Here is a 23,216-nt window from a genome sequence, read left to right as displayed (position 1 = left end):
ATAGTTGCTACAACAGTTACGTAATTGCTGCAACAACTACTATTAGTTGTTGTGTTATAGCAATTATCGAAGTTGGAAGTTGTTGCAGCAACTTCGATAGTTGTTGTATTTCTTTTAAAAATGAATGAAGAAATAATTCAGCAAATTCAGCAATTACGAGAGTTGCTTCAGCAACTACCATAGTTGCTACAACAGTTACGGTAATTGCTGCAACAACTACTATTAGTTGTTGTGTTACAACAATTATCGAAGTTGCAAGTTGCTGCAGCAACTTTGATAGTTGTTGTATTTCTTTTAAAAATGAATGAAGAAATAATTTAGCAAATTCAGCAGCTACGAGAGTTGCTTCAGCAACTACCATAGTTGCTACAACAGTTACGGTAATTGTTGTAACAACTACTATTAGTTGTTGTATTACAGCAATTATCGAAGTTGCTGCAGCAACTTCGACTGTTGCTGCAGCAACTTCGATACTTACTTAATTTCTAAAAAAAGACGTGGTTGGAGAATGATCCCATGAAAAAGTGATATTTATGATTAAAAGGGAGGTGGTGGTGCTGGTGGTGACGCCGAATGAGAAGATGACATTTGTTGCGGTGTTGATAGCGACGGTGATGGAAGAGAAAGAAGAAAAATAGGCGATAGTTATGTAGAGGGAGAAAATAATGATGAATCTGAAAGGGGTGTCAATGGTAGTGATAGTGATAGTGGAGGAAGAGGAGGTGGCGGCGGCGACGGCAATAAAAAGGGTATGGAGGAGGAGTGGTAGTAATGGTGTAGGAATCTTTGGGTAAATATGGTGTAGAGATCTTTGTGTAAATAATAAAACTTGAGGGTTTTAAAATTAGTGTCATTAATACTAATCTTAAAATTATCACATCTTCTCAATATTTTAGACTTTGTCACTCATTTTTAGTTTTAAAATTTTTTTGTCACCCTTAATTAGGCCTTGTTTGACCATAAAAATTAGTACTTTTTTCAGAGTTAGAGTTGGAGATAAAGATGGAGTTGGAGTTGGAGTTGTGTTTGGCCATGAATATAAATTAAAGTTGTTTTTGAAATTTTATGAGAGAAGTATGAGTGAAAATAAGTAAAACTTATTTTTATTTTTTCAAATAATTTTTCGAAGTTGGAGTTGGAAAATTCATGACCAAACGAAACATGTTTTTATTTTTTTTAACTAAAGTAAAATAATTTTCCGAGAAAAAAAAAAACATTTCTATGGCCAAACGCAACATAATTTGCCCAAGTATTTTGACATTGCCATCAAATTTCAAAATTCAAAACATCCCTTGATATAATCAACCTACCACCACACTTTCAGCAATATAATTTCAAAACGGCACAATCATCTATATGCTCTCTCCCTTTTCCAAACCAAAAATGAGGTAATTTCTTCAATCTCTCTCCATAAGTACTATTCGTTTTTCAAGTTTTCAACTTTATCACACTTCAATTAACCCCTATCGTTTTAAAGTCGGATGGAATAAGCAAAAGGATATTGGAATTATTTTATCCGATCCTTCACGTTGGAATCTGTTCTTGATTTCCGTGTTTTCTGGTTACAGCCTTATAGGACATACTTTTGTTAGCTTCACAGAGTTGTTTCATTAATTTTAACCCTTATTTTGAACTCAGAGATGATTTTCTCTACTTTTTTTATGGACATTTACTTGGTTTACTGAACTCTGTCTATCTGCATTAGTGGAACTTGGAAGACTCTGTTATATTTAGTTTGCTTGATTTAGGTGTGTCCTTTTTTGAGGTGGGTTGTGGGTGGATGGGGGTGACTTACGACGAATCAGAACTTCCATTGGAAAGCTCTATGGTCTGTTCCAACATTTTTGTAGTACAAGATCAACTAAACTTGAATGTATTGATTGATAAGAAGGTTGCTTTGCAAAATGATTGGTGGTCGTTTGGTTAACGTACTACTTATGTAGGATTAATATGGGATTGTTATGTGGTTTCGGTTAATGTGACACATGGATTATTATTTAGTGAATAACGTTATATAAACTGTTATTCAATAAATTACTCCTTAGTGGCAAAGAAAAGTAGAAAAAGCAAAAACTACTGAAATAGTAGAATCTAATTTGGTGTGTACGGAATGATAAAATAGGAGTGTTTGGAAATATAAAAAATACTATAAAGAGTATTTTTGAAAAAAAAAATTCACCTGCAATTTTTCATGTAAAGACGGAAGGTTGTGCTATATAGATAGTTAAATAAAATTGATAGATTACTATGGATGACAGAGATAGAATCTTATAGACAAACTTGCACATACTTTTGACCCTGACTTGGTGTTTCTTACAGTTACTTTTTACTTTCTAAGAAGCTATTTATAATGGAGTTTTCTCTGAGTGTACTCTTGCCTCTTATGTTTTGAGACCAGATTGTAGAGCTAGATTGTAGCGTCTAAATCTGATATCCTTGACCTTGAATTGTTTGAGCTACTAAGGGAATAAGAACTTCATCTTACACTCATGGTTAGAAAAGGAAAAAAAAATGAAGAGGACGTAAAGGTGGTGATTGCTTCGATTGTGATACTCAATTTGTCAGATCTCCTTTGAATAGATATATGAACCAAAAGGACATTTTCTTTGTATTTTGCAGTTCATGGTATTTGGTAACATGTTAGTGGTTAGGAGTACTTTGGGGTAGTGTGGTTAGTATGGGGAAATGATTGATTGTGTAATAAATTGTGTAGATTTCTCTCCCTAATTTATGCTCTATAAATGTAAATAATATTCTAGATGATTTCTAGTAATTTAGATATCTGGTTACCTTAGTTAGCTCTTCCTTTACTTGTATATATATCTATGTAAACTTTGGATAATTAACAAGACTAATATACTGCTACTTCTTCATCTCTTGAACCATTAGAGTATCCGAGCCTTTCTAAACTCCAACGAGTCTTCTCATCTCTTTCAAGTTTTTTTTTTGGTTCTATGGCATCCACGGTGAATCCAAGTGATTCTACAATCCCTGCTAATAACACCAGCCATCTGGTGCAATTTAATCCCAGTTCTCAGCTTCCCCTCAAATTACTGGTCCAATGAACTTTGTCATTTGGAAAGCGCAGGTCGAATCTCTCATGTTCGGTCATGATCTCTACTGTTATCTCGATGGAACCTTGACAACACCATCAAAAACGGTAACCCTCAACAACTAAGAGGTACCCAATCCCAAGTACAAACTCTAGTTTCACCAAGACCAGTTGATACGCAATGCCTTAATGGCATTTGTTGATCCTACAATCACCTCTGCAATCGCCAAAACTTTCACCTCAAAGCAAACGTGGGACACACTACATAACCTGTATGCTAACAAATCACATACAAGGGTTTTTAGTCTCCGAAACTCTCTGGCTACCATCACAAAAAAACTCTCACAGCATGACAGAGTACTTGTGTGAGATTAGGAATGTTGCTGATGAACTTGCAATGGCTGGAACTCCTATTCCAGATGACGAACTTGCGGTCAAAATTCTCAGTGGTCTAGGACCTGAGTATGATTCAATTTCAGCGGTTATCCAAGCCCGAGATACACCTATCTAGTATGAGGAACTATACAACAAGCTTCTAAACAGAGAGCTTCTCCTCAAACATAATGAGCCTAATCAGGCCTCAATTATAGCTGCAGTGGCACAAAAACTATCACCACATAACTTTACACCCCGCAATAATAAGAGAGGACAACCATGGCGTCCATAACATCTCAATCAGCAAAATGCGCAGAACTCATTACCAAATTGGCGTCCAACGAATGCACCAGCCACATCACCAAATTGGCGTCCAACAGCCCCTCGACAAAATCATCCAGTTTGTTAGTTATGTGGTCGCACTGGACATACTGCCAATGTGTGTCGTTCATGCTCCCACAATCACTTTGAAGCCAGAGCAAACTTTGCTTCCATGTCTTGGGTTGTTGATTCAGGAGCATCGCATCATGTGACTGCTAATTCTTAAAATCTTCAACGTCCGGATGACTACACTGGTAATGACGATATTACCATGGGCAACGATAACAAAATCCCTATTACTCACATTGGTCATGTTCAAATAAAAGCTTCAAATAAAAAGTTTCATCTTTCGAATACTTTGTGTGCACCAGAGATTAAATGTAACCTTATATTTGTGTCTTCATTTTACAAAGATAATCTGACATCCATAGAATTTTTTCCTTTTGATTTTATTGTGAAGGATCTGAGTACGGGGGCACCGTTGGCACGAGGCCAGAATAAAGAAGGACTTTATGAGTGGCCTGTTGGAGGATCCCAATACAATCTGAGCTACCAATCCTATATGGAAAAATCTCAACAATCTTGGCATAGAAAATTAGGACACCCAAATAAAAGAGTGCTTAAAACATTCTCACATAAGTTTTCAATTTCAATTTCAAATTCTGAAATATTTGATCATTGTAATTCCTGCTCTTCTAATAAAAGCCTTCGGCACCCCTTTTTCGAGAATACTCTAGTGAGCAAAAAGCCTTTACAAATTATTTTCAGTGATGCATGGGGGCCATCACCTGTTTTGTCAATTGACAAAAAATTATATTATGTAATTTTTGTTGATCAATTTACAAAATACATTTGGTTGTACACACTTAAAAATAAAAGTGAGGTCAAAACAGTTTTCTCTAAATTTAAACCCCTTGTTGAAAATTATTTCATACAAAAATACTCTCAGTTTATATTGATGGTGGTGCTGAGTTTGAAGGTCTTAAGTCATTTCTTCACACTACTGGCATTGAGCACCTTATATCGCCACCATACACACCACAACGGGTAACGGGTAGCTATGGCTGAACGTAGACATCGGCACATCATTGAAACAACAAAAATCATTTTACACCAAGCCTCCAATATTTTGGTCATTTGCCTGTCAGCAAGCCACATTATTGATTAACAGGCTTCCCACCCGCACACTTCATTATGATTCTTCATACCAACGATTATTTGGAGAAATTCCAAATTATCAATCCATTCATACTTTTGGTTGCCTATGTTATCCATGGCTTAAACCATATGCCAAACACAAACTAGAACCCAAGTCCACCCCTTGTGTTTACTTAGGCTATTCTAATGCCCATCACAGCCATCAGTGTTATGATCCTATTTCACAAAGGATATATATTTCACGAGATGTTATTTTTTATGAAAATAAATTTTCTTTTTCTGATATATTTTCATCTTTGAAAGACAAAGGAATTTTAAAATTAGAGTGGGATATCTTGTACAAAGAGTCAAATGACCTTAGTGTCAAGTCTATGCCTCCAGTGGATTATGAGATTCTCTAGCCAATCAAGGTTGCTCCAAAATTGCCGGCGACACCTCCTAAAGGTTCTTCTTCAGGTCCATCTTTGGCAGCAACGTCAACTCCTGCCGCCAGCTCAGATTGCTCCACATAGCCTATTGTTGTCCCACTTACCACACAACCACTAATCCAGTATCAACGCCGAAATCGTCACACCCCAACAAACCCTTTACCTACACCAACTCCAGACCCTTCACCGTCCATTCCATCTCAAAATCATCGCCAATCCTCCACCACAGCTTCCGCACATTCCCAACAACGATCCATTCACCGATCTGTTACTCGTTCACAAAATAATATCACCAAACCCAAGCAAGCATTTGATTATCTTACAGTTGCATTAACTGAACCACTTCCCACCACTTATAACCAAGCCCAAAGGAGTGCACACTGGAAAGAAGCGATGAAACTTGAGTTTGAAGCATTGATGAACAACAAGACGTGAGAGCTTGTACCACCATCCTCTTCTCAAAATATTGTTGATTGTAAATGGCTCTATCGTATCAAAATCAAATCAGGTGGAAGTGTTGATAGGTATAAAGCTCGACTAGTTGCAAAGGGCTTCACTCAACAACCGAGTGTGGATTATAACTCTACATTCAGTCCATTGGTAAAACCTGTTACTGTTAGGCTCATTTTGTCGCTTGCAGTTCAACATAATTGGCATTTACACCAACTGGATGTGAATAACGCATTTCTTCAAGGACACCTTGAAGAGGATATTTATATGCGTCAACCTCGTGGGTATGCTCATCCTGATTTTCATCATTATGTGTGCAAATTAAAGAAAGCAATTTATGGACTTAAGCAGGCCCCTCGAGCCTGGTACTCTGAGTTAAAGCAATTCTTACTTCAAATTGGCTTTCAAAAGTCTAACTCTGACTCTTCTCTATTTATTTGTCATCAAAATGAAGCATTGGTCTACATTCTTGTATATGTTGATGACATAATTATCACTGGATCGAACTCTGAGGTTATCAAGAAAACTATCCAGCTTCTTTCAGCCAGATTCTCTCTCAAAGACCTCAGACATCTCCACTACTTTTTGGGTATTGAACTCTCCGCACTAAAGAAGGGATCATCCTTTCTCAGGCCAAGTATGTTTCTGATCTTCTTGCTGCCTATAAAATGTCTGAATGTAAGCCTGTTACAACTCTCATGAGTTCCACGGCCTCACTATCCTTAAAGGATGACACACCTCCGGCAGATGCCACTTTGTATCGTCAAGTTCTTGGTAAGCTTCAATATCTGTCATTCACCAGACCAGATATAAGCTTTGCAGTTAATAAATTATCTCAATTCATGTATGCTCTTACATAAACACACTGGTCTTTTGTTAAGCGACTTTTGCGGTACCTCCAGTACACCAAAAATCATGGCTTACAGATAACGAGCAAGACACATCCTAGGTTGTTTATGTATTCAGATGTTGATTGGGCTGGTGACATTAATGACAGGAACTCTACTTCTGGATATATCCTGTACCTTGGTGCAAATCCTATTAGTTAGTCATCCAAGAAATAACGCACTGTTGCGCGCTCCTCCACTGAAGCAGAGTATCGCGTAGTAGCTTTTGCACTTACTGAGGTCAATTGGGTTCAAAAACTTCTTGTAGAACTACATGTGCAGCTGCCTGATCCACCCATAATCTATTGTGATAATGTCGGTGCTACCTATCTTTGTCAAAATCCGATACTACACAGTAGGATGAAACACATAGAAGTTGATTTTCACTTTGTTAGAGATCAGGTACAGCAAAAACAGGTGCTCGTTCAGCACTTACATGCTGTTGATCAGCTCCCGGACACGCTTACAAAGCCTCTGCCTCGTCTACTGTTTCATCAACATCTGTCCAAGTTAAAGGTTATTAATGCCACCTTCAACTTGCGGGGGCATATTGGGACATGATTGATTATGTAATAAATTGTGTAGATTTCTCTCCCTAATTTGTGCTATATAAATGTTAAATAATATTCTAGCTGATTTTTAGTAATTTAGATATCTAATTACCTTAGTTAGCTCTTCCTTTACTTGTATATATATCTATGTAAACTTTGGATAATAAACAAGACTAATATACTGCTACTTCTTCATCTCTTGAACCTTTAGTTAGTAGTCGTAGGGCTTTGTACATAAGTTGGAGTTTCTAGTTAGGTGGGTTGGAGGGAGGTGTATGCTTTTGGTTTGTTCGTATCTAGTATTTCTTTGTGGGTGTTGTATCCCTGTTATTATATCTTGTTGCTTGTTATATGACGATTTTATTTACTGTCATTGTGTCCTGAGCGGGGGTCTATCGGAAACAGCCTCTCTACTTCTTCAGAGGTAGTGGTATGAATTGCGTACATTCTACCCTCCCTAGACCCCACTATGTGGGAATATACTGCGTTTGTTGTTGTTGTTGTTTGCCTTCTAGGATTCTTGCTAGTGTAGCACCCCTTGATATTTTTCAGTGAGGGTGAGCAAAAAGCCTTTCAGTGGATCTTAGTATGAGCTCAAAAAAGCAATTTGATAGTGTTGTTTAAGCATGGATGTGTATGTAAATTGGTCTAGAGCAATTTGCTAAGGGAAAATGGTGAAGGGCAAAGAGAAATGGTTTGCTTTATTTTGCCCTGAATGGTCTTCAATTTTGTTCTCTTGAGAAATAGTCTAAGTGGGAGGTGGTAATGGTCTAATAGCGAGGTGGGAGTTTAGAACATGTTTTCCTAATGAAGAGTTCTCATTCAATCAAATAAGTTATTTTTCCCAGTTGGCCCTCCAAATTGTTGTCTTTTACTTGATTTTATCACTGATACCGATGTTAGTCTTAGTGATAAGAAGTGGACCTTATGCCTAATTTAACTCCAAAGACTAGCTCTTGAGGTGAGAATTGCTTATGAACATATCATAAGACTAATGAAGCTTTAGAGAACTATGATGTCTTAGGTTTATATTCAGTAGGGGCAACAATACTCTGTAATTTCTTTTCATTTGCCCGAATCTTAATGGATAGAATCATTTGGTGCTTATGCTAGTAGGAGATAGTAGATACTTCATGGATTTAGTCGAGATGCACGCTAGGTGGTTCGGGCACCATGATAAGAGAAAGATCATATAATGAGATCAAGTCCTCCCGCCACTATTGATGTGTTAATCTAGCATCCCCGCACCCCACCCCACACACACAAAAGCCTGCCAATTGGAATGTAAATAATTTAATATGGGTGGCCAATATCAGGTAAACCAAGAACTGGGATGAGTTTTGCTATGATACCATGATAAGAAAATTGGCATACTCAACCTCAATTGCTAGCTCATGAGGTGAGGATTGCTCAAAATCATACAAGGAGAACAAATATTCCACATCCCAGTAATGTAGGACTACTAAACACTCCTCGCACACTCGGATTAGACATCTGAAGTGTGGATCATATAATATAGGGCCCAATATTAGGTAAAACAAAGAATTGAGATGGGTTTACATTTGATATCATGATAAGAAAGTGAACCTTCAAAAGTCAATTCCATAAGCTAGTGTGGGTTTAATTCAATTTCAAAAGCTAGTTTATGTTCTTCAATGAAGTATAGACTCATCCAAAATTTTTGGTTTACCTGCTTTGAGCCCCTATTATATGTTGTTTACGCTTCCAATGTCCAGTCTTATATGTGTAGGGATGGTGTTAAGAGTCTTGTAGCGATGTGGGATAGGGTTGTTTTCTTTCTCATGGTCTTAGATAATCTACACCTCGTGAGTTAGCCTTTAGACTTGAGCTTAGCCAAATGTTTATTTTCTTCAACGTGGTACAGAGCAGGCAAATGTCTTGGATTCATGTCTCATCGTCATCCATTATTTAACAGAATTTCCACGTGTTTGGCCATGAATAAAATCAAGCCAGCACTTGAGGGGACGACGGACATGTGGAAAATACAATTATGTAAAGTAGAAGTTGTGTTTTCTCTAACCATTAAAGTTTTAAGATGAGATGATCACACACTTATATCATATTGGACCAATGTGATAATTAGTGATTTACAAAGCTGTTAGATAATTAGTGATTTACAAAGCTGTTAATACACAAAATTAAGCTAATTGACTGGTTTATAACCTCATAGCTTTGCACCATTATTTGTGGAAGTTCACTTGCTGAAATTGCTGCACCATTCTTTCTTCCTATCTACTGTTTACTAAGTGCTTCTTGCTCCAGAAGCAAGAAATTCACACTTTCAGCAATTATCTGGTCTTGCATAGTCCTGGAATCAGCCTCTCTGATTCCTTATCTTGGATCGTTTAAATTATCTGGACTGTTTCTAATGATGGATTCAGTTCAATTAGGAGCACAATATTGTTATTATGGTGGTGCCGATAGCCTTCTCAGCTATCTTTGTCAAGTTAGTTACTTTATGTGATATTTATATTGAAATGTTGCTTAATTGTAAATGATCAGAAGGAAAACATGCAACTAGTCTCTCTTTATGGTTTATTTAGAATTGAAAGTTCAGGTCAATGAATGTTTCCCAACTACAGTATTGTCTTATTGAAAATATTTGCTCTCTCCTATTTTATTTCAGCCGACATCCTATTGTCAAGTGGGCCCAGAGGTCTGACAAGTTGTTTATCACAGTTGAGTTACCTGATGCCAAGAATGTAAAGCAGAAACTAGAACCAGAAGGAAAATTCTTCTTTTCTGCAACTGCTGGAGCTGATAATGTACCATTTGAAGCGGATCTTCACCTCTTTGACAAAATAGATGTTGATGTGAGTGAAAAACTCCTCCACTTATTTGTTCATGCTGAGATTTCTGTATGTTGAACCAAAATTTACTCTCTTGTTAAATGTTATTTCAGGAGAGCAAATCTAGTGTTACATCTAGAAGTATCTGCTATCTTGTAAAGAAGGCAGAAGACAAGTGGTGGGCCAGACTTGTAAAGCAGGAAGGTAAACCTCCAACATTTTTGAAAGCTGACTGGGACAAATGGGTTGATGAAGATGAACAAGACGGTGCACGTAAGTAAATTTCAACACAGTTCCGCGTTATTGATGATCTATAACACCATCTGTGGTAATCTTTGTTGGGAACAATAATAATAACAGTTAATAATATTGAATATTAAATAAATATTACTACGATATTATTTTAAGTGGTATATTAATTATAGTTGAATCATGCTAGGCACTGTCCTAAGAAACTATTTCAGCAGTGTGAAATGTTTCTCCAAGATTAAATAAGCACTTCTCTAATTAATTAGAGGATACAGGAATAACCAAAATTATTAGTACAAATACCAGCAAGTTAAACTATTATAATTAAATCATTAAGCAGGATTATAAGAGAGAAACTAAAGAGGAAATTTAGAATGTTAATAATTGTTGTAAGGATTGAAAGAGTATTTATAGTAAAGACTTAGCTTCTCAAGTACACCTCTTGATGACTTCCAAAGTAAGCCTTCTCAATTATATCTCCTGATGGCTTTTAAAGTAAGCCTTCTCAAGTATCAACTAATGACTTTCAAAGTAAGTCTTCTCAAGTATATCACATTTAAAGATATAGCTTTTTCAATATACTTCAAATTATTTTGAAATAACTAAATAATTTTCTTACAATCCCCACATTATTTCAAAATGATTTATAGAAAAAATTTTAATTTGCTGGATTTGCATGGACAAAATGCAGTAGGTTTGGTGTCTTCAGTGAAATATAATATTTCTATGAACCGAATAATTCTTGTTGTAAGCCAGAGATTTTATCAATCACATTTTAACCGTAATTTTGTTGTTCAATGCGATTTTGCGCAAATAGGTCATGCGTGTGCCTGGTATTCATGAGAGCTCTAGAGACTAAGGCCAAAAGTCTCATAGGAACGGTCTCATTCCACTTCTCATATAGGTGAATTCATCAAGTGTACACTGCTTTAAATACACCATCCATAAGGACTATGAATTCATTAAGAGTTAATAACTCATCCTTCCATTTTAGTAGCAATTCAAGCACTCTCATTAAGTGTGCAGAGTCAATATCGACCTATTATTACCCATATGAACCTACTTCATGGGATTTCCAATCACATAGGTTGGGTTACCATCTCTATTGACAATCATATTGGCCTTAACCCCATCTCTTTTGATGTTTGAAGAATTAAATTTTTTCCTACGGGTTTAGTCAGTGAATCGGCCGAATTCAGTTCTGACTTCATATAATTAATTGAAATTATTCCATCTCTCAGCAATTGCTTAATAACATCATGCCTCAATTTCATATGTCTACTCTTACAACTGTAAGATTTATTCTTCGCAATAGCAATTGCGGCTTGACAATCACAATGTATAAATATAGGAGGTATCAGATCATCCTTTTTAAAGAGATATTAGACAACAGATCATCCTTTTTCAAAGAGCTATGAGGCAACAGATCATCCTTTTTAAAAGGGATATTTGTTAAGAAAATTCTTAGCCATTCAGCCTGATACCAGCTAACTTCAGAGCCACAAACTCTGATTACATAGTTGATCTAGCAATGATCGTCTGCTTAGCTGATCTTCATGATACTGCACCACTACTAAGAGTGTACACATAACCACTAGATTGTCTCATCTGAATCAGAGATCCAATTTGCATCACAATACCCTTCTAAAATTGAAGAAAATCCACTATACGAGATACCAAAATTCACAGTTCCTCTCAAATATTTCATCAGTCGTGATAAGACCAATGCTCATTATTGAAATTATGAGTATATCTACTCAGTCTTCACACAGCATAGGCTACATCAAGCCTAGTAAAATTCATTAAATGCATCAGACTCTCAATAATCTGTGCATACTTAAACTAAGCAACTGGGTCACCATTATTCTTTTTTAATTTAGAATTAGCATCATAAGGAGTGGCTACAGGAGTTACCTCCCAACATTCAAACTTTTTAAGAAGTCTTTCAACATAATGTTCTTGTGACAATATTATACCATCTTCACTCCTTATAACTTTAATTTTCAATATCAGATTCACTTCAATCAGATCTTTCATATCAAAGTTAGTAGACAAAAATAATTTGGTATGTTCCACAATATTTAAACATGTACCAAATATAAGCATGTCATCAATGTATAAGCAAATTATCACATAATCATTGTCTACCACTTTTGTATAAACACATTTATCCGCCTCAATAGAAGAAAAGTCATCTTTTATTAAGACTTGATCAAATTTCTTACGTCACTGTTTAAGAGCTTGTTTAAGGCCATAAAGAAATTTAATTTATTTACAAACTTTATTTCCTTGTCCAGAAATTACACATCCTTCAAGTTCAACCATATATATTTCTTCTTTTAAATCGCCATTTAAGAAAGTTGTTTTTACATCCATTTAATGGATAAAAAGTTTATGAATTGATACCAAAGCGATTAATATTCGAATAGAAGAAATTCTTGTTATTGGTGCAAATATATCAAAAATAATCAACATTTTGCTTTTGAGAAAATCCTTAGCTACTAACCGAGCTTTATATTTATCTAAAGATCCATCCGAATTAAGTTTCTTTTTGAAAATCCATTTACAACCAATCGATTTTGCACCAGGAGGTAAATCAGTTAAAACCCATGTATTATTTTTCATAATTGAATCAAGTTCAATTTTTATTGCCTCTTTCCAAAATTTAGCATCGAAAGAAGATACAGCTTCAAATTAATTTGATGGTTCATTATCAGCAAGAAAAGTTTGAAAATCATTTCCATAAGAAAAATATTCTTTTCTAGGCCTTTTACTCCTTCTCAGTTCCTCAATATTAGAGGTAGATTCATTTTCTCTTTCAACAGGTGCATGAGAGATTTTATCACATAGTGAAAAAATATGTTAAAAAAATTCAGCATTCTTTGTCTCAATTATAGTATTACTATCAAGTACATCACATTTCAAGACAAGAAATATGTATGTAGCATTATGTTCAGCATATCCAATAAGCATGCAATCACCAGTTTTAGAACCTATTTTTCTCTTTTTAGGTTCAAGAAGTAGAACTTTACCAAGGCAACCCCACACTTTTAAATATTTCAAATTAGGTTTATAACCTTTCCACAATTCATAAGGAGTTATGTCAGTTCTTTTATGAGGAATTCTATTCTGTAAATGACATGCAGATAAAATAGTTTCACCTCACAAATTATCAGGTGTATTAGAGCTAATTAGCATAGAGTTCATCATTTCTTTCAGTGTCCTATTTTTTCTCTCAGCTACATCATTAGACTCAAGTGAATAAGGCGAAGTTATTTCATGAATGATACCTTTTTTTCACAAAAAGCATTTAAAGATACATATTCTCCACCTCTATTAGATCTCTCTTGATTTTTCTACTAAGTTGATTTTCAACTTTAGATTTATAAAATACAAAAGCATCAAATGCATCATCTTTATTTCTAAGCAAATACAATTTAGTAAATCTGGAGAAATCATCAATAAAAGTCACATAATATCTTTTACCACCTCTAGTCATAGTTTGTTTTAAATCACCCAAATCAGTGTGAATCAAAAATGAAAAATATGACTTTTTAGTAATTTTAGCTTCAGCACATATTTCACATTTATCGAAATTACTTGAATCCAAACCAAATATTAAACCAAGTAATTGCATATTCTTTATATATTTGATATTAACATGTTGTAATCTAGCATGCCATAAAGAAATAGACTCAATCATATAAGCAGAAGCTGATGCATTATTATTGATAATATTAAGTACATAAAGTCCATGGTTACAATAGCCTTTTCCTACAAATACATTATTTTTTGTCAAAATAATCTTATTAGATTCAACATACTTTTATTCCAGCTTTATCCAGTAAAGCCACAGAAATCAGGTTTGCTTGCATTGTAGGAACATGTAGCACATCCATTAGGGCTAAAGTTTTTCGCGAAGTGTGTTTTAGGAGTCCTTTACCCTTGCCTAGACTTTAGCAGTTCTTGAGTCTCCAAGGTAGACTACTTCACTGTCATCTCCTATTGATGTATAGGAGGAAAATGCTTCTCGATTTGTACAAATATGTCGAGTAGCCCCAGAGTCTACCGTCTATTCTTTTACATGTGCCACCATATTCACTGAAGAAATAACAATTGCAATTATTTCATCTCCTTAAGCTAGATTAGCTTTGGGAGGATTTCTCATTTCTTTGTTGTTTCTTATTCTGTGTCTATATTGAGCGGTATAATGACCTGGTTTTCCACAAGTAAAACAAGTGTCTTTTCTTTTCTTAAAATTGGGATTATTAGGTTTGTAACTTTGAGACTTATTACCATACCTTCTGTTATGGCTGTGTTGACCTTGTACTAAATGTGTGTTGAGCGCAGCCTACTTAGCTCTGAATGACTCCTTTCTGTTGGTATCTTCAATTAGAATATGAGTTATTACTTCCTCAATAGTAAAATTTGTCTACTTATGTTTTAAGTTATTTTTATAGTCATTCCATGATTCAGGCAATTTTTCAATTAATACTCCAGCAACATATTTTCCTGGTAAAGCGATGTCCTCAGCCTTCAAATCTTCTAACAGTTTTTTATATTCATTTATTTGAATTTTTATTTCTTTCACATAACTCATTTGTCAATTGTAAAAATTTTTCAACCACAAACTTTTGTTTGGTTACATCTTCAGCTGTAAACTTCTTGATTAAAGCTTCCCAAATGACTTTTGCTTCTTTGCAACTGCAATATACATCAAATAGTTCATTAGAAATTGTTTGTAAAGTAGTATGGCGACATACCTTATTGGCATATTGCCATGATTCCAAAATTTTGCTATCAACGTCTGCACCAGGTTGTGACAAAGCATATGCAACACCATGAACATCAAGTAGTGAAAAAATTCGTTCTTGCCACCTTTTAAAGTTTTCATTAGCAAATATTTCAATATTTGAAACATCAGGAAATGGTTTTGCATATGGTAGAACAACCGGAACAGGAGTATTAGGAGCTACTTCTGTAGCAGAAGTACCGGGAGTAGAATTATTTGTCATAATTTCTTAGATTGTTGGGGAATAATAATAATAACAGTTAATAATACTGAATATTAAATAAATATTACTACGATATTATTTTAAGTGGTATATTAATTATACTTGAGTCGTGCTAAGCACGGTCCTAAGAAACTATTTCAGCAGTGTGAAATATTTTCCCAGGATTAAACAAACATTTTCCTAATTAATTAAAGGATACAGGAATCAACAAAATTATTAGTACAAATACCAGCAAGTTAAACTATTATAACTAAATCATTAAGCAGGATTATAAGAGAGAAACTAAAGAGGAAATTAAGAATGTTAATAATTGTTGTAAGGATTGAAGGAGTATTTATAGGTAAGACGTAGCTTCTCAAGTACACCTCTTGATGACTTCTAGAGTAAGCCTTCTCCAGTATATCTCCTGATGGCTTCCAAAGTAAGCCTTCTCAAGTATATCTCTTGATGGCTTCTAAAATACATTTAAAGATATAGCTTTTTCAATATACTTCAAATTATTTTGAAATAACTAAATAATTTTCCTACAATATTTACCATGATTTAAAATTTTGCAGCAGCTGGACCAGATATGGATTTTGGCGACATCGACTTTTCGGTAAGCATGATCATGAAATAAGTATACTGTAGTTATTGCTGTTGATATGTGCTGATCTTGGGCTTACATTACCTTTCTCTTGATATTTCAGCAACTCAACATGGGCGGTGGTTCGGGGGATTTTGATGCCGATGTGCCTGAAGGTAAACCTGTTTTTTTGTTATGCAGCTAGAATTGATATCCAAGGGTCACGTGTTGGGATTGGATCTTGTTTCATCCCCATTTTGGATATATTATGATGTGATTTTTGCAGGAGAAGATGATAGCGACACTGAAGAAGAAATTGAGGAAGGAAATCATGGCCATAGTGAACCTCAAGCAGCAGCTACTGCAAGCACTGAACTTGAGACAAAAGCTTGAGAGATCCCACTTTTTTATGCTTTAGTCAACTGATATTTTATTGCTATATACTGCTGATTAGGGGCATATGCAGAAATTGTTAATTGCTGGTACTTGGTATAACATATGTAGTTTGAAGTAATGTGTCTGCCTGTTGGTTGTGGAGCTTAGGTTTGGGCTTTGCATTCAGTGCCCATGCATTTGGGATTATGTGGGAAACTGACCAGATAAAGTAGAACAATGGTATCATTCTTGGTTGGGAGAAGAAAGTCGTGGCTTGTGTCTTTATGTGGCTTTGAAGGTTGCGAGTTTACCAATCGTTAGCACCTCAAGGGTGGTAAATTGGGTGGTGAGGCAAGTTATGTTTCATTCGCAAAATCTTAACCTTCCCTACCTCACTTTGCGTATCATTTTTTTTTCCCGGTTTTTTCACATGGGGCACCTCACACACTGCAGAGACCTGATATACTTCGATTTAACTTTTTTCAAAAATCTTCTTTTGTTCCACTGTTTAGTCAAACATAGCAAGTTTGGAACAGTAAAACTCTGTTAATTTTCATTTAAATTTGTCATCTAACCTGAATTTGCCGTACCCTGTCTTGTCCCAATTTCTCTTTGTAGCCATCTTTGACTGATAACGTAATATGATATGATTACGTATGAGATCTTATTTTCTTTATTATTGCTACTTAAAGTCAACAATAAAGCCAATTCAGTTGGATCCTTAGGTAATGTGCATTAGGGTCAGCGTAATTTCCATATATTTATTTATTTCTCAAACGCGCAATACTCCACGACAGCATTAAACACCAACACAACGAATGCTAGAGATGTATTTCGAGTTTCTGTTTGCCAGTTATCCCCTACCTCGAAATCAGTCCATCAACAGCTATCTTATCGTTCTTACGTTTAGATGATTCACACAAGATAACAATGTCATCCTCTCTTTCTCAAAACAGTTGGAAAATACTAAGGGAAGAAAAATGAGCTGAAAGTCCCTCTAAGTCTTTAATTAAATAAAGGTGACAAGTAGGGTTGTTCAAAATCGACCCGTAACTGATAAGCCAATCACAAAATTGACTTATTGGCTTATTGGTATTGGGTTATTAGATTAACGGTTGGAAAACAGATTAAAATTTTATAGTTAACGATTTATCGGTGCGGGACTGGATTACTCAATTTTCTTATTGGGTAAATCGTTAACCCGTTAAGAACTATTATAATTAACTTTTACCATTAGCTATATACTTTAAAGTACCTATTATTAGCCCTAAAGCTCCATTTAATATTCTACCGTTTCTTAAAATTGATCAAATCAAAACGTCATTTCTTAAAGATCAAACCAAAACAAGTTATTTTACTCTCTATTTTGGACTTCCGATTATGGCAAGAGAGCTACATGTTGTATTAGCTAGCTCACATGCATCATAGTTATATATGATTTGATACGATTTTCGAGTTGAATTTCTTATTGATTTGCTAGCTCATTAGTACGGAGTTTGGACCATATTAGACTAGTTTTGACTTCTAATATATAAATATATTTACTTAAGTATATTTTGATTAATATTTGTTAAATGGTTGAACCAATATACCGCTCGTTAACCATCCAATAATTACTAATCAGAATCGAACCAACCGATATCTTATTCGTTGGCTAGTGAATTAGTATATTTAAAAGCCGATATCCGATAAGCCAAACCGTTAAGCATATTTATCCGTCTGATCCGCCCGATAAGCAGCCCTAATGACAAGTGAGTTCCACAATATTATCTATCTATAATATAATCTATATCTATAATCTATAATATATTAAAAGTGTGAAGGGACCTTAGAAATATTGTTTGAAGTTTTTGCCCTTTTATTAAAAATCTTTGTTTTAGACAAAATCATTTTTTCACTATTTTTTTCTAATATTTAAGAGTTAAAAATTAATTAAATATACAACAACAACATACCCAGTATATTCCCACCTAGTGGGTCTGGAGAGGGTAGAGTGTACGCAGTCCATAACACTACCTCAGGTGAAGTAGAGAGGTTGTTTCCGATAGACCCCCGGCTTAGAATCAATAACAATATAACAAACACAATACCATAAATGCATATAAACTTGTACAGTATGCAAAATAAACTAACAACGTTAGCCACAAGATAATACTAAAATTATCAATTCGAAATCATAGACAACACTTAACACCTACGAACAAGAAACTTCAGACACAAATACAGAACACTCCCCTGTTGTTACCGACTCTCCCACCCTCTAATCCTCTACCATAATCCGTATCCTCCACACCTTCTTATTAAGGGTCATGTCCTCCGTAAGCTGTAACTGTTCCATATCATTCCTAATCACCTCCCTTCAATATTTCTTCGACCTACCTCTCCTCCGTCTAAAATCATCCATATCCAGTGTCTCACACCTCCGCACTGGTGCATCAGCACCCATCCTCATTACGTGTCCGAACCAACATAACCTCATTTCGCGCATCTTGTCCTCCACCAAAGCCACTCCCACCTTTTCCTGAATAATCTCATTCCTCACCCCATCCTTCCTGGTTTGACCACGCATCCATCGCAACATCCTCATCTCCGCCACTTTAACTTTTGGATGTGGGATTTCTTAACTGGCCATACAACATAACCGATCGGACTGCCACTCTGTAGAACTTACCTTTAAGCTTCGGGGGCACCTTCTTATCACATAAAACTCCCGAAGCAAGCCTCCATTTCAACCACACTAACCAATATGATACATGAAATCCTCATCAATCTCACCATCGCCCTGAATCATAGACCCCAAATACTTGAAACTCTCTCTTCTGAATGGCCTGAGAATTCAGCTTCACAAATATGTCAATCTCCTGCGACTCATCACTAAACTTACATGAAACTCTCTCTTCTGAATGGCTTGAGAATTCAGCTTCACAAACATGTCAATCTCCTGCGACTCATCACTAAACTTACACTCCAAGTACTTCGTCTTGGTCCTGCTCAACCGAAATCCTATAGACTCAAGGGTCTGTCTCCAGATCTTCAACTTATCATTAACTCTTCCTCGAGTCTCGTTAATCAATACCACATCATCTGCAAATAACATACACCAAGGCACCCCTCCTTGAATATGCCGCGTCAACACATCCATCACCAAAGAAAATAATAAAAGGGCTAAGAGTCGATCCTTGGTGCAACCCTATCAAAATCAGAAAGTGCTCCGAATCTCCACCTACCATCCTCACACGAGTCTTTGCGCCATCATACATGTCCTGAATTGACCTAATGTACGCCACAGGAACCCTTTTATCCTCCAAACACCTCCACAGAATCTCCCTAGGCACTCTGTCATATGTCTTCTCGAGATCAATAAACGCCATATGCAAGTTTTTTTTCCTCTCCCAAAATTGCTCTACTAATCTCCTCACAGGGTAAATGGCCTTAGTAGTCAAGCGGTCTGGCATGAAACCAAACTGATTCTCAAAGATAGTCACAATCTTTCTCAGTCTCAACTCCACCACCCGTTCCCAAACCTTCATAGTATGACTCAACAACTTAATACCTCTATAGTTGTTACAACTCTGGATGTATCCCTTGTTCTTATATAAAGAAATCATCGTACTCCACCTCCACGCTTCAGGCATCTTTGCCGCCTTAAAAATGATGTTAAACAACCTTGTCAACCACTCCAAACCTGCCCCGCTAGTGCTCTTCCAAAAATCTACTGAAATCTCGTCTGACCCCGTCGTCCTACCCCGATGCATCCTCCGAACTCCTCAACCTCAATATGCCTACAATGACCATAATCGTAAACTCCTCAGACTTCTCCCAATCCCCCAACACGAAACCTTCCCTCTCATCGTTCAAGAGTTTATGAAAATAGGACTGTCGTCTCTTTCTTATAAGCGCATCCTCAACCAACACTATACCACCCTCTACCTTGATGCACTTCACTTGGTCCAGATCATGAGCCCTCCGTTCCCTAGCCTTAGCAAGCCTATACAACTTCTTATCCTCATCTTTCTCCTCTAAAGCAACATATACGCTCTCAAAAGTTGTTGTCTTAGCTGTCGTAACCACTAGCTTAGTCTCTCATCTAGCTACCTTATACTCCTTCTTATTCTTCTGTCTTCTCCCCATCATCCTTGCTCTCAACCAACTTGGCATAAGCCACTTTCTTATACTCCACCTTTCTTTTAACCTCTTTATTCCACCACCAATCCCCTTAATGCTTACCAAATCGACCTCTCGGGACACCCAACATCTCTCTAACGGTCTCCTTAATGCAACTAGCAGTCGTCTCCCACATACTACCCACGTCCCCTCTACTCTCCCAACACTCCCTCCTCTTCAACTTCTCCCTCATCTCCAAAGCACCAACCAATGTCAAGCTACCCCACTTAATCCTGGACCAAGCCTCCACGCTCCTCTTCTTTCTGCCCTTGTTAATTACTAAGTCCATCACCAACAACCTATGTTAAGTCGAAAGACTCTCGCTAGGTATGACTTTACAGTCTTTAAATAGCGCTCTATCACCCTTTCTAAGGAGCAAAATATCAATCTAAATCTTGGCCACTGAACTGCAAAAAGTAATAAGGTGCTCCTCCTTCTTCGAAAAGATCAAATTCGCTATCCATAACCCAAAAGTTCTAGAAAAATCCAAAAGAGAAGCTCCACCTTCATTCCTCTGTCCAAAACCGAAACCGCCATGCACATCATCATACCCTCTCGACAAAGACCCAATATACCCATTGAAATCTCCTCCCACGAAAAGCTTCTAAGTGCTCGGAACGCCCCTCACCACCTCATCCAAAACCTCTCAAAAGCTCTTCTTCTCCTCCTTGTCCAAACCTACTTGCGGAGCATAAACACTAATAACGTTCAGTGAAGATCCTCTAATGACCAACTTAACAGACATCAACCTATCACTGACTCTCTTAACCTACACCACCTGCTCCCTGCTCCCTGAGATCCTCATCTACTAAGATACCTACCCGTTTCTCTGTCTCACGCTACCCGAGTACCATAACTTATATCCATCCACATCTCTAGCCTTAGTGTCTACCCATTTAGTTTCCTGGACACACGCTATATTAACCCTCCTCTTTCTAAAAATCTTCACCAGCTCTATAGACTTACCTTAAAGCGTCCCTATGTTCCAGGATCCAACTCTCAACCTAGAAGCGCCCTTATCTCACCTATCCCTACTCCCCTTGCCTCTAATCCCGAACTCGCACCTAGAACCGATGCCCGACCCGACCTCTGACATGACCCTAGTCCATCATCTATTGCCCCAACTACCACTCAAAAGAATACACTAGAAAAAAAGTGAAGAATACAAGAGACAAAGTTACGACGAGCAAAAAGGGTACGGCTAAAAACAGCTAAATAATCCAATAAAAAAACAACAAACGAGGTTGCACTCACAAGCAACAACAAGCACTATAATACCCACCCAAGTATGCTAATAAAGAACACCTACTAAGTTACGGAGAAATGGAAATCAGTAATCCCACAGGAACAAATCAAGAAAAGCAGACAGGATATCAAGATAGACAAAGAGATAGAAAGCCTACACCAAATAAACTAGAAAGAAATAAACTAGAAAAGAATTAAATGAGTGCACCTGACTTGGAGAAGACACAGTGATGAATGTTTTCTTGATTGTTTTGTTGAATTCCGGCAAATTGGTGCAGAAATTGGTCGCCAAAATTTGTTGCCGCTGCCTTTACCCTACTGTTGAGCCGCGTCCCTGTAATTGGTCGCTAGAATAATATCGTCGGAGTGTCGCCTAAATATCGCCGGAGCATCGCCTGGGTGTTGCCGAAATCAGATCTGGTCGAGCACCACCTATTAATCTGGACACAGGCTGCCGTCGCTAGGGTCGAGCCGACGAAAAGCCTGTCCCGCCGGCGATAACAGAGCAAAGAGCGAAAAGTGGAAGAAAGAGAAAGGGGGGAGAGAAAGAGATAGGCGTACACTTACCTGTCGGCGGCGCATCTACGCCGACGCCGGCATCGGAGTCAAAGTAGTGGGATACGGCCAACGGCTACAACTGCTCCGGCGATTGTAGTTGGTCGGCGGTGGTTGCATCATTGTAGATGCAATTCCCATCTTCCTTAAAAGGACTTCACTAAAATTAGATCAACTTAACACAAATACACTGTCACAACTGAAATTAGATCAACTTAACACAAATACACTGTCACATTTCCTCAAGTAAGAGAGGTAAGTTTTAATGAGCCTAATGATTTCTTTTTGAGTCCTCTAATCATGTTACGACTACAGACATACAGAAACACTAGTACAGGACTTCAGCCACTTTTCCACAGAATAAAGTTCATTTGACTTCCGCTTCTGGTTCTTGAGATCTAAATAAAGTTCATTTGACTTCCGCTTGTAGTTCTTGAGATCCCAAGTCACTTCTGCAGAGCGCACGACTCTGAACGCTCTAGAATTAATAGTATAACTCAGCCAATTTTAGGAGCAAGATAAACTTTGGATCCCGGAAAAACCTCGTGATTGTCTAAGCTGTTGTGGGTGAAAGGTCATCGAATTTATGGTAAAATATTTTCTAGTCATTCGAATTTCACTTATTTTTTTTAATTTAAGAATTAAAATTAATTAAATATATTTATAAAAAAATCTTTTCTTATTAAAAGTTATAATAGTTAATACTTTTTTTCATTAGTTTAAGAATTCTAAATCAACTAAATATAATTTTAAAAAGATTTCAAAAATCTAGAAATAAATATAAAATCATTAGAATAAAAAAAATTAAGAAGTATCAGATTTTTAAAAAAATTAAGTATGTAATAAAAATGTAATCAATGATTTTATAAAAATTTGACTTTAAAAATAAAAAAAGACTATATATATATATATATATATATATATATATCATAACACAAATACAATTCAAATTGATGTATCTATCATAGCCTGTGGCAACAACGAAAAGCGGAACTATATGATAAATACAAAAGTGA

The 23,216-nt window shown here is 36.4% G+C and overlaps 1 protein-coding gene and 1 long non-coding RNA gene across 4 annotated transcripts; one reads left to right on the top strand and one right to left on the bottom strand.

The window, feature by feature from the left end:
* The first annotated feature begins 1,249 nt into the window (after positions 1-1,249).
* Positions 1,250-16,375, top strand: LOC107850760 (co-chaperone protein p23-1). 2 transcript variants are annotated; one of them, XM_047401872.1, is made up of 6 exons: positions 1,250-1,388; positions 9,870-10,056; positions 10,146-10,305; positions 15,857-15,894; positions 15,986-16,037; positions 16,148-16,375. In XM_047401872.1, exons 1-6 carry the CDS (start codon positions 1,357-1,359, stop codon positions 16,252-16,254), a joined length of 576 nt encoding a protein of 191 aa, XP_047257828.1. In that variant the 5' UTR covers positions 1,250-1,356; the 3' UTR covers positions 16,255-16,375. The 2 variants fall into 2 exon arrangements, with proteins under 2 accessions (XP_047257828.1, XP_016550989.1); XM_016695503.2 differs by having other exon boundaries at positions 1,251-1,388; positions 15,854-15,894.
* On the bottom strand, positions 9,756-23,096 carry LOC107850761. 2 transcript variants are annotated; one of them, XR_007048702.1, is made up of 2 exons: positions 21,854-22,820; positions 9,756-10,099 (listed from the first exon to the last, which is right to left on the bottom strand). It is a non-coding gene; the product is annotated as an uncharacterized LOC107850761 (long non-coding RNA). The 2 variants fall into 2 exon arrangements; XR_001668708.2 differs by lacking the exon at positions 9,756-10,099 and adding an exon at positions 13,986-14,985 and having other exon boundaries at positions 21,854-23,096.
* Between the last annotated feature and the right edge of the window lie 120 nt (positions 23,097-23,216).

This window comes from Capsicum annuum, chromosome 12 (genome assembly GCF_002878395.1).
Source record: "Capsicum annuum cultivar UCD-10X-F1 chromosome 12, UCD10Xv1.1, whole genome shotgun sequence".
NCBI lineage: Eukaryota > Viridiplantae > Streptophyta > Magnoliopsida > Solanales > Solanaceae > Capsicum > Capsicum annuum.
Note: the sequence above shows the minus strand (reverse complement) of the source record. Positions and strands in the feature narration are given on the sequence as shown.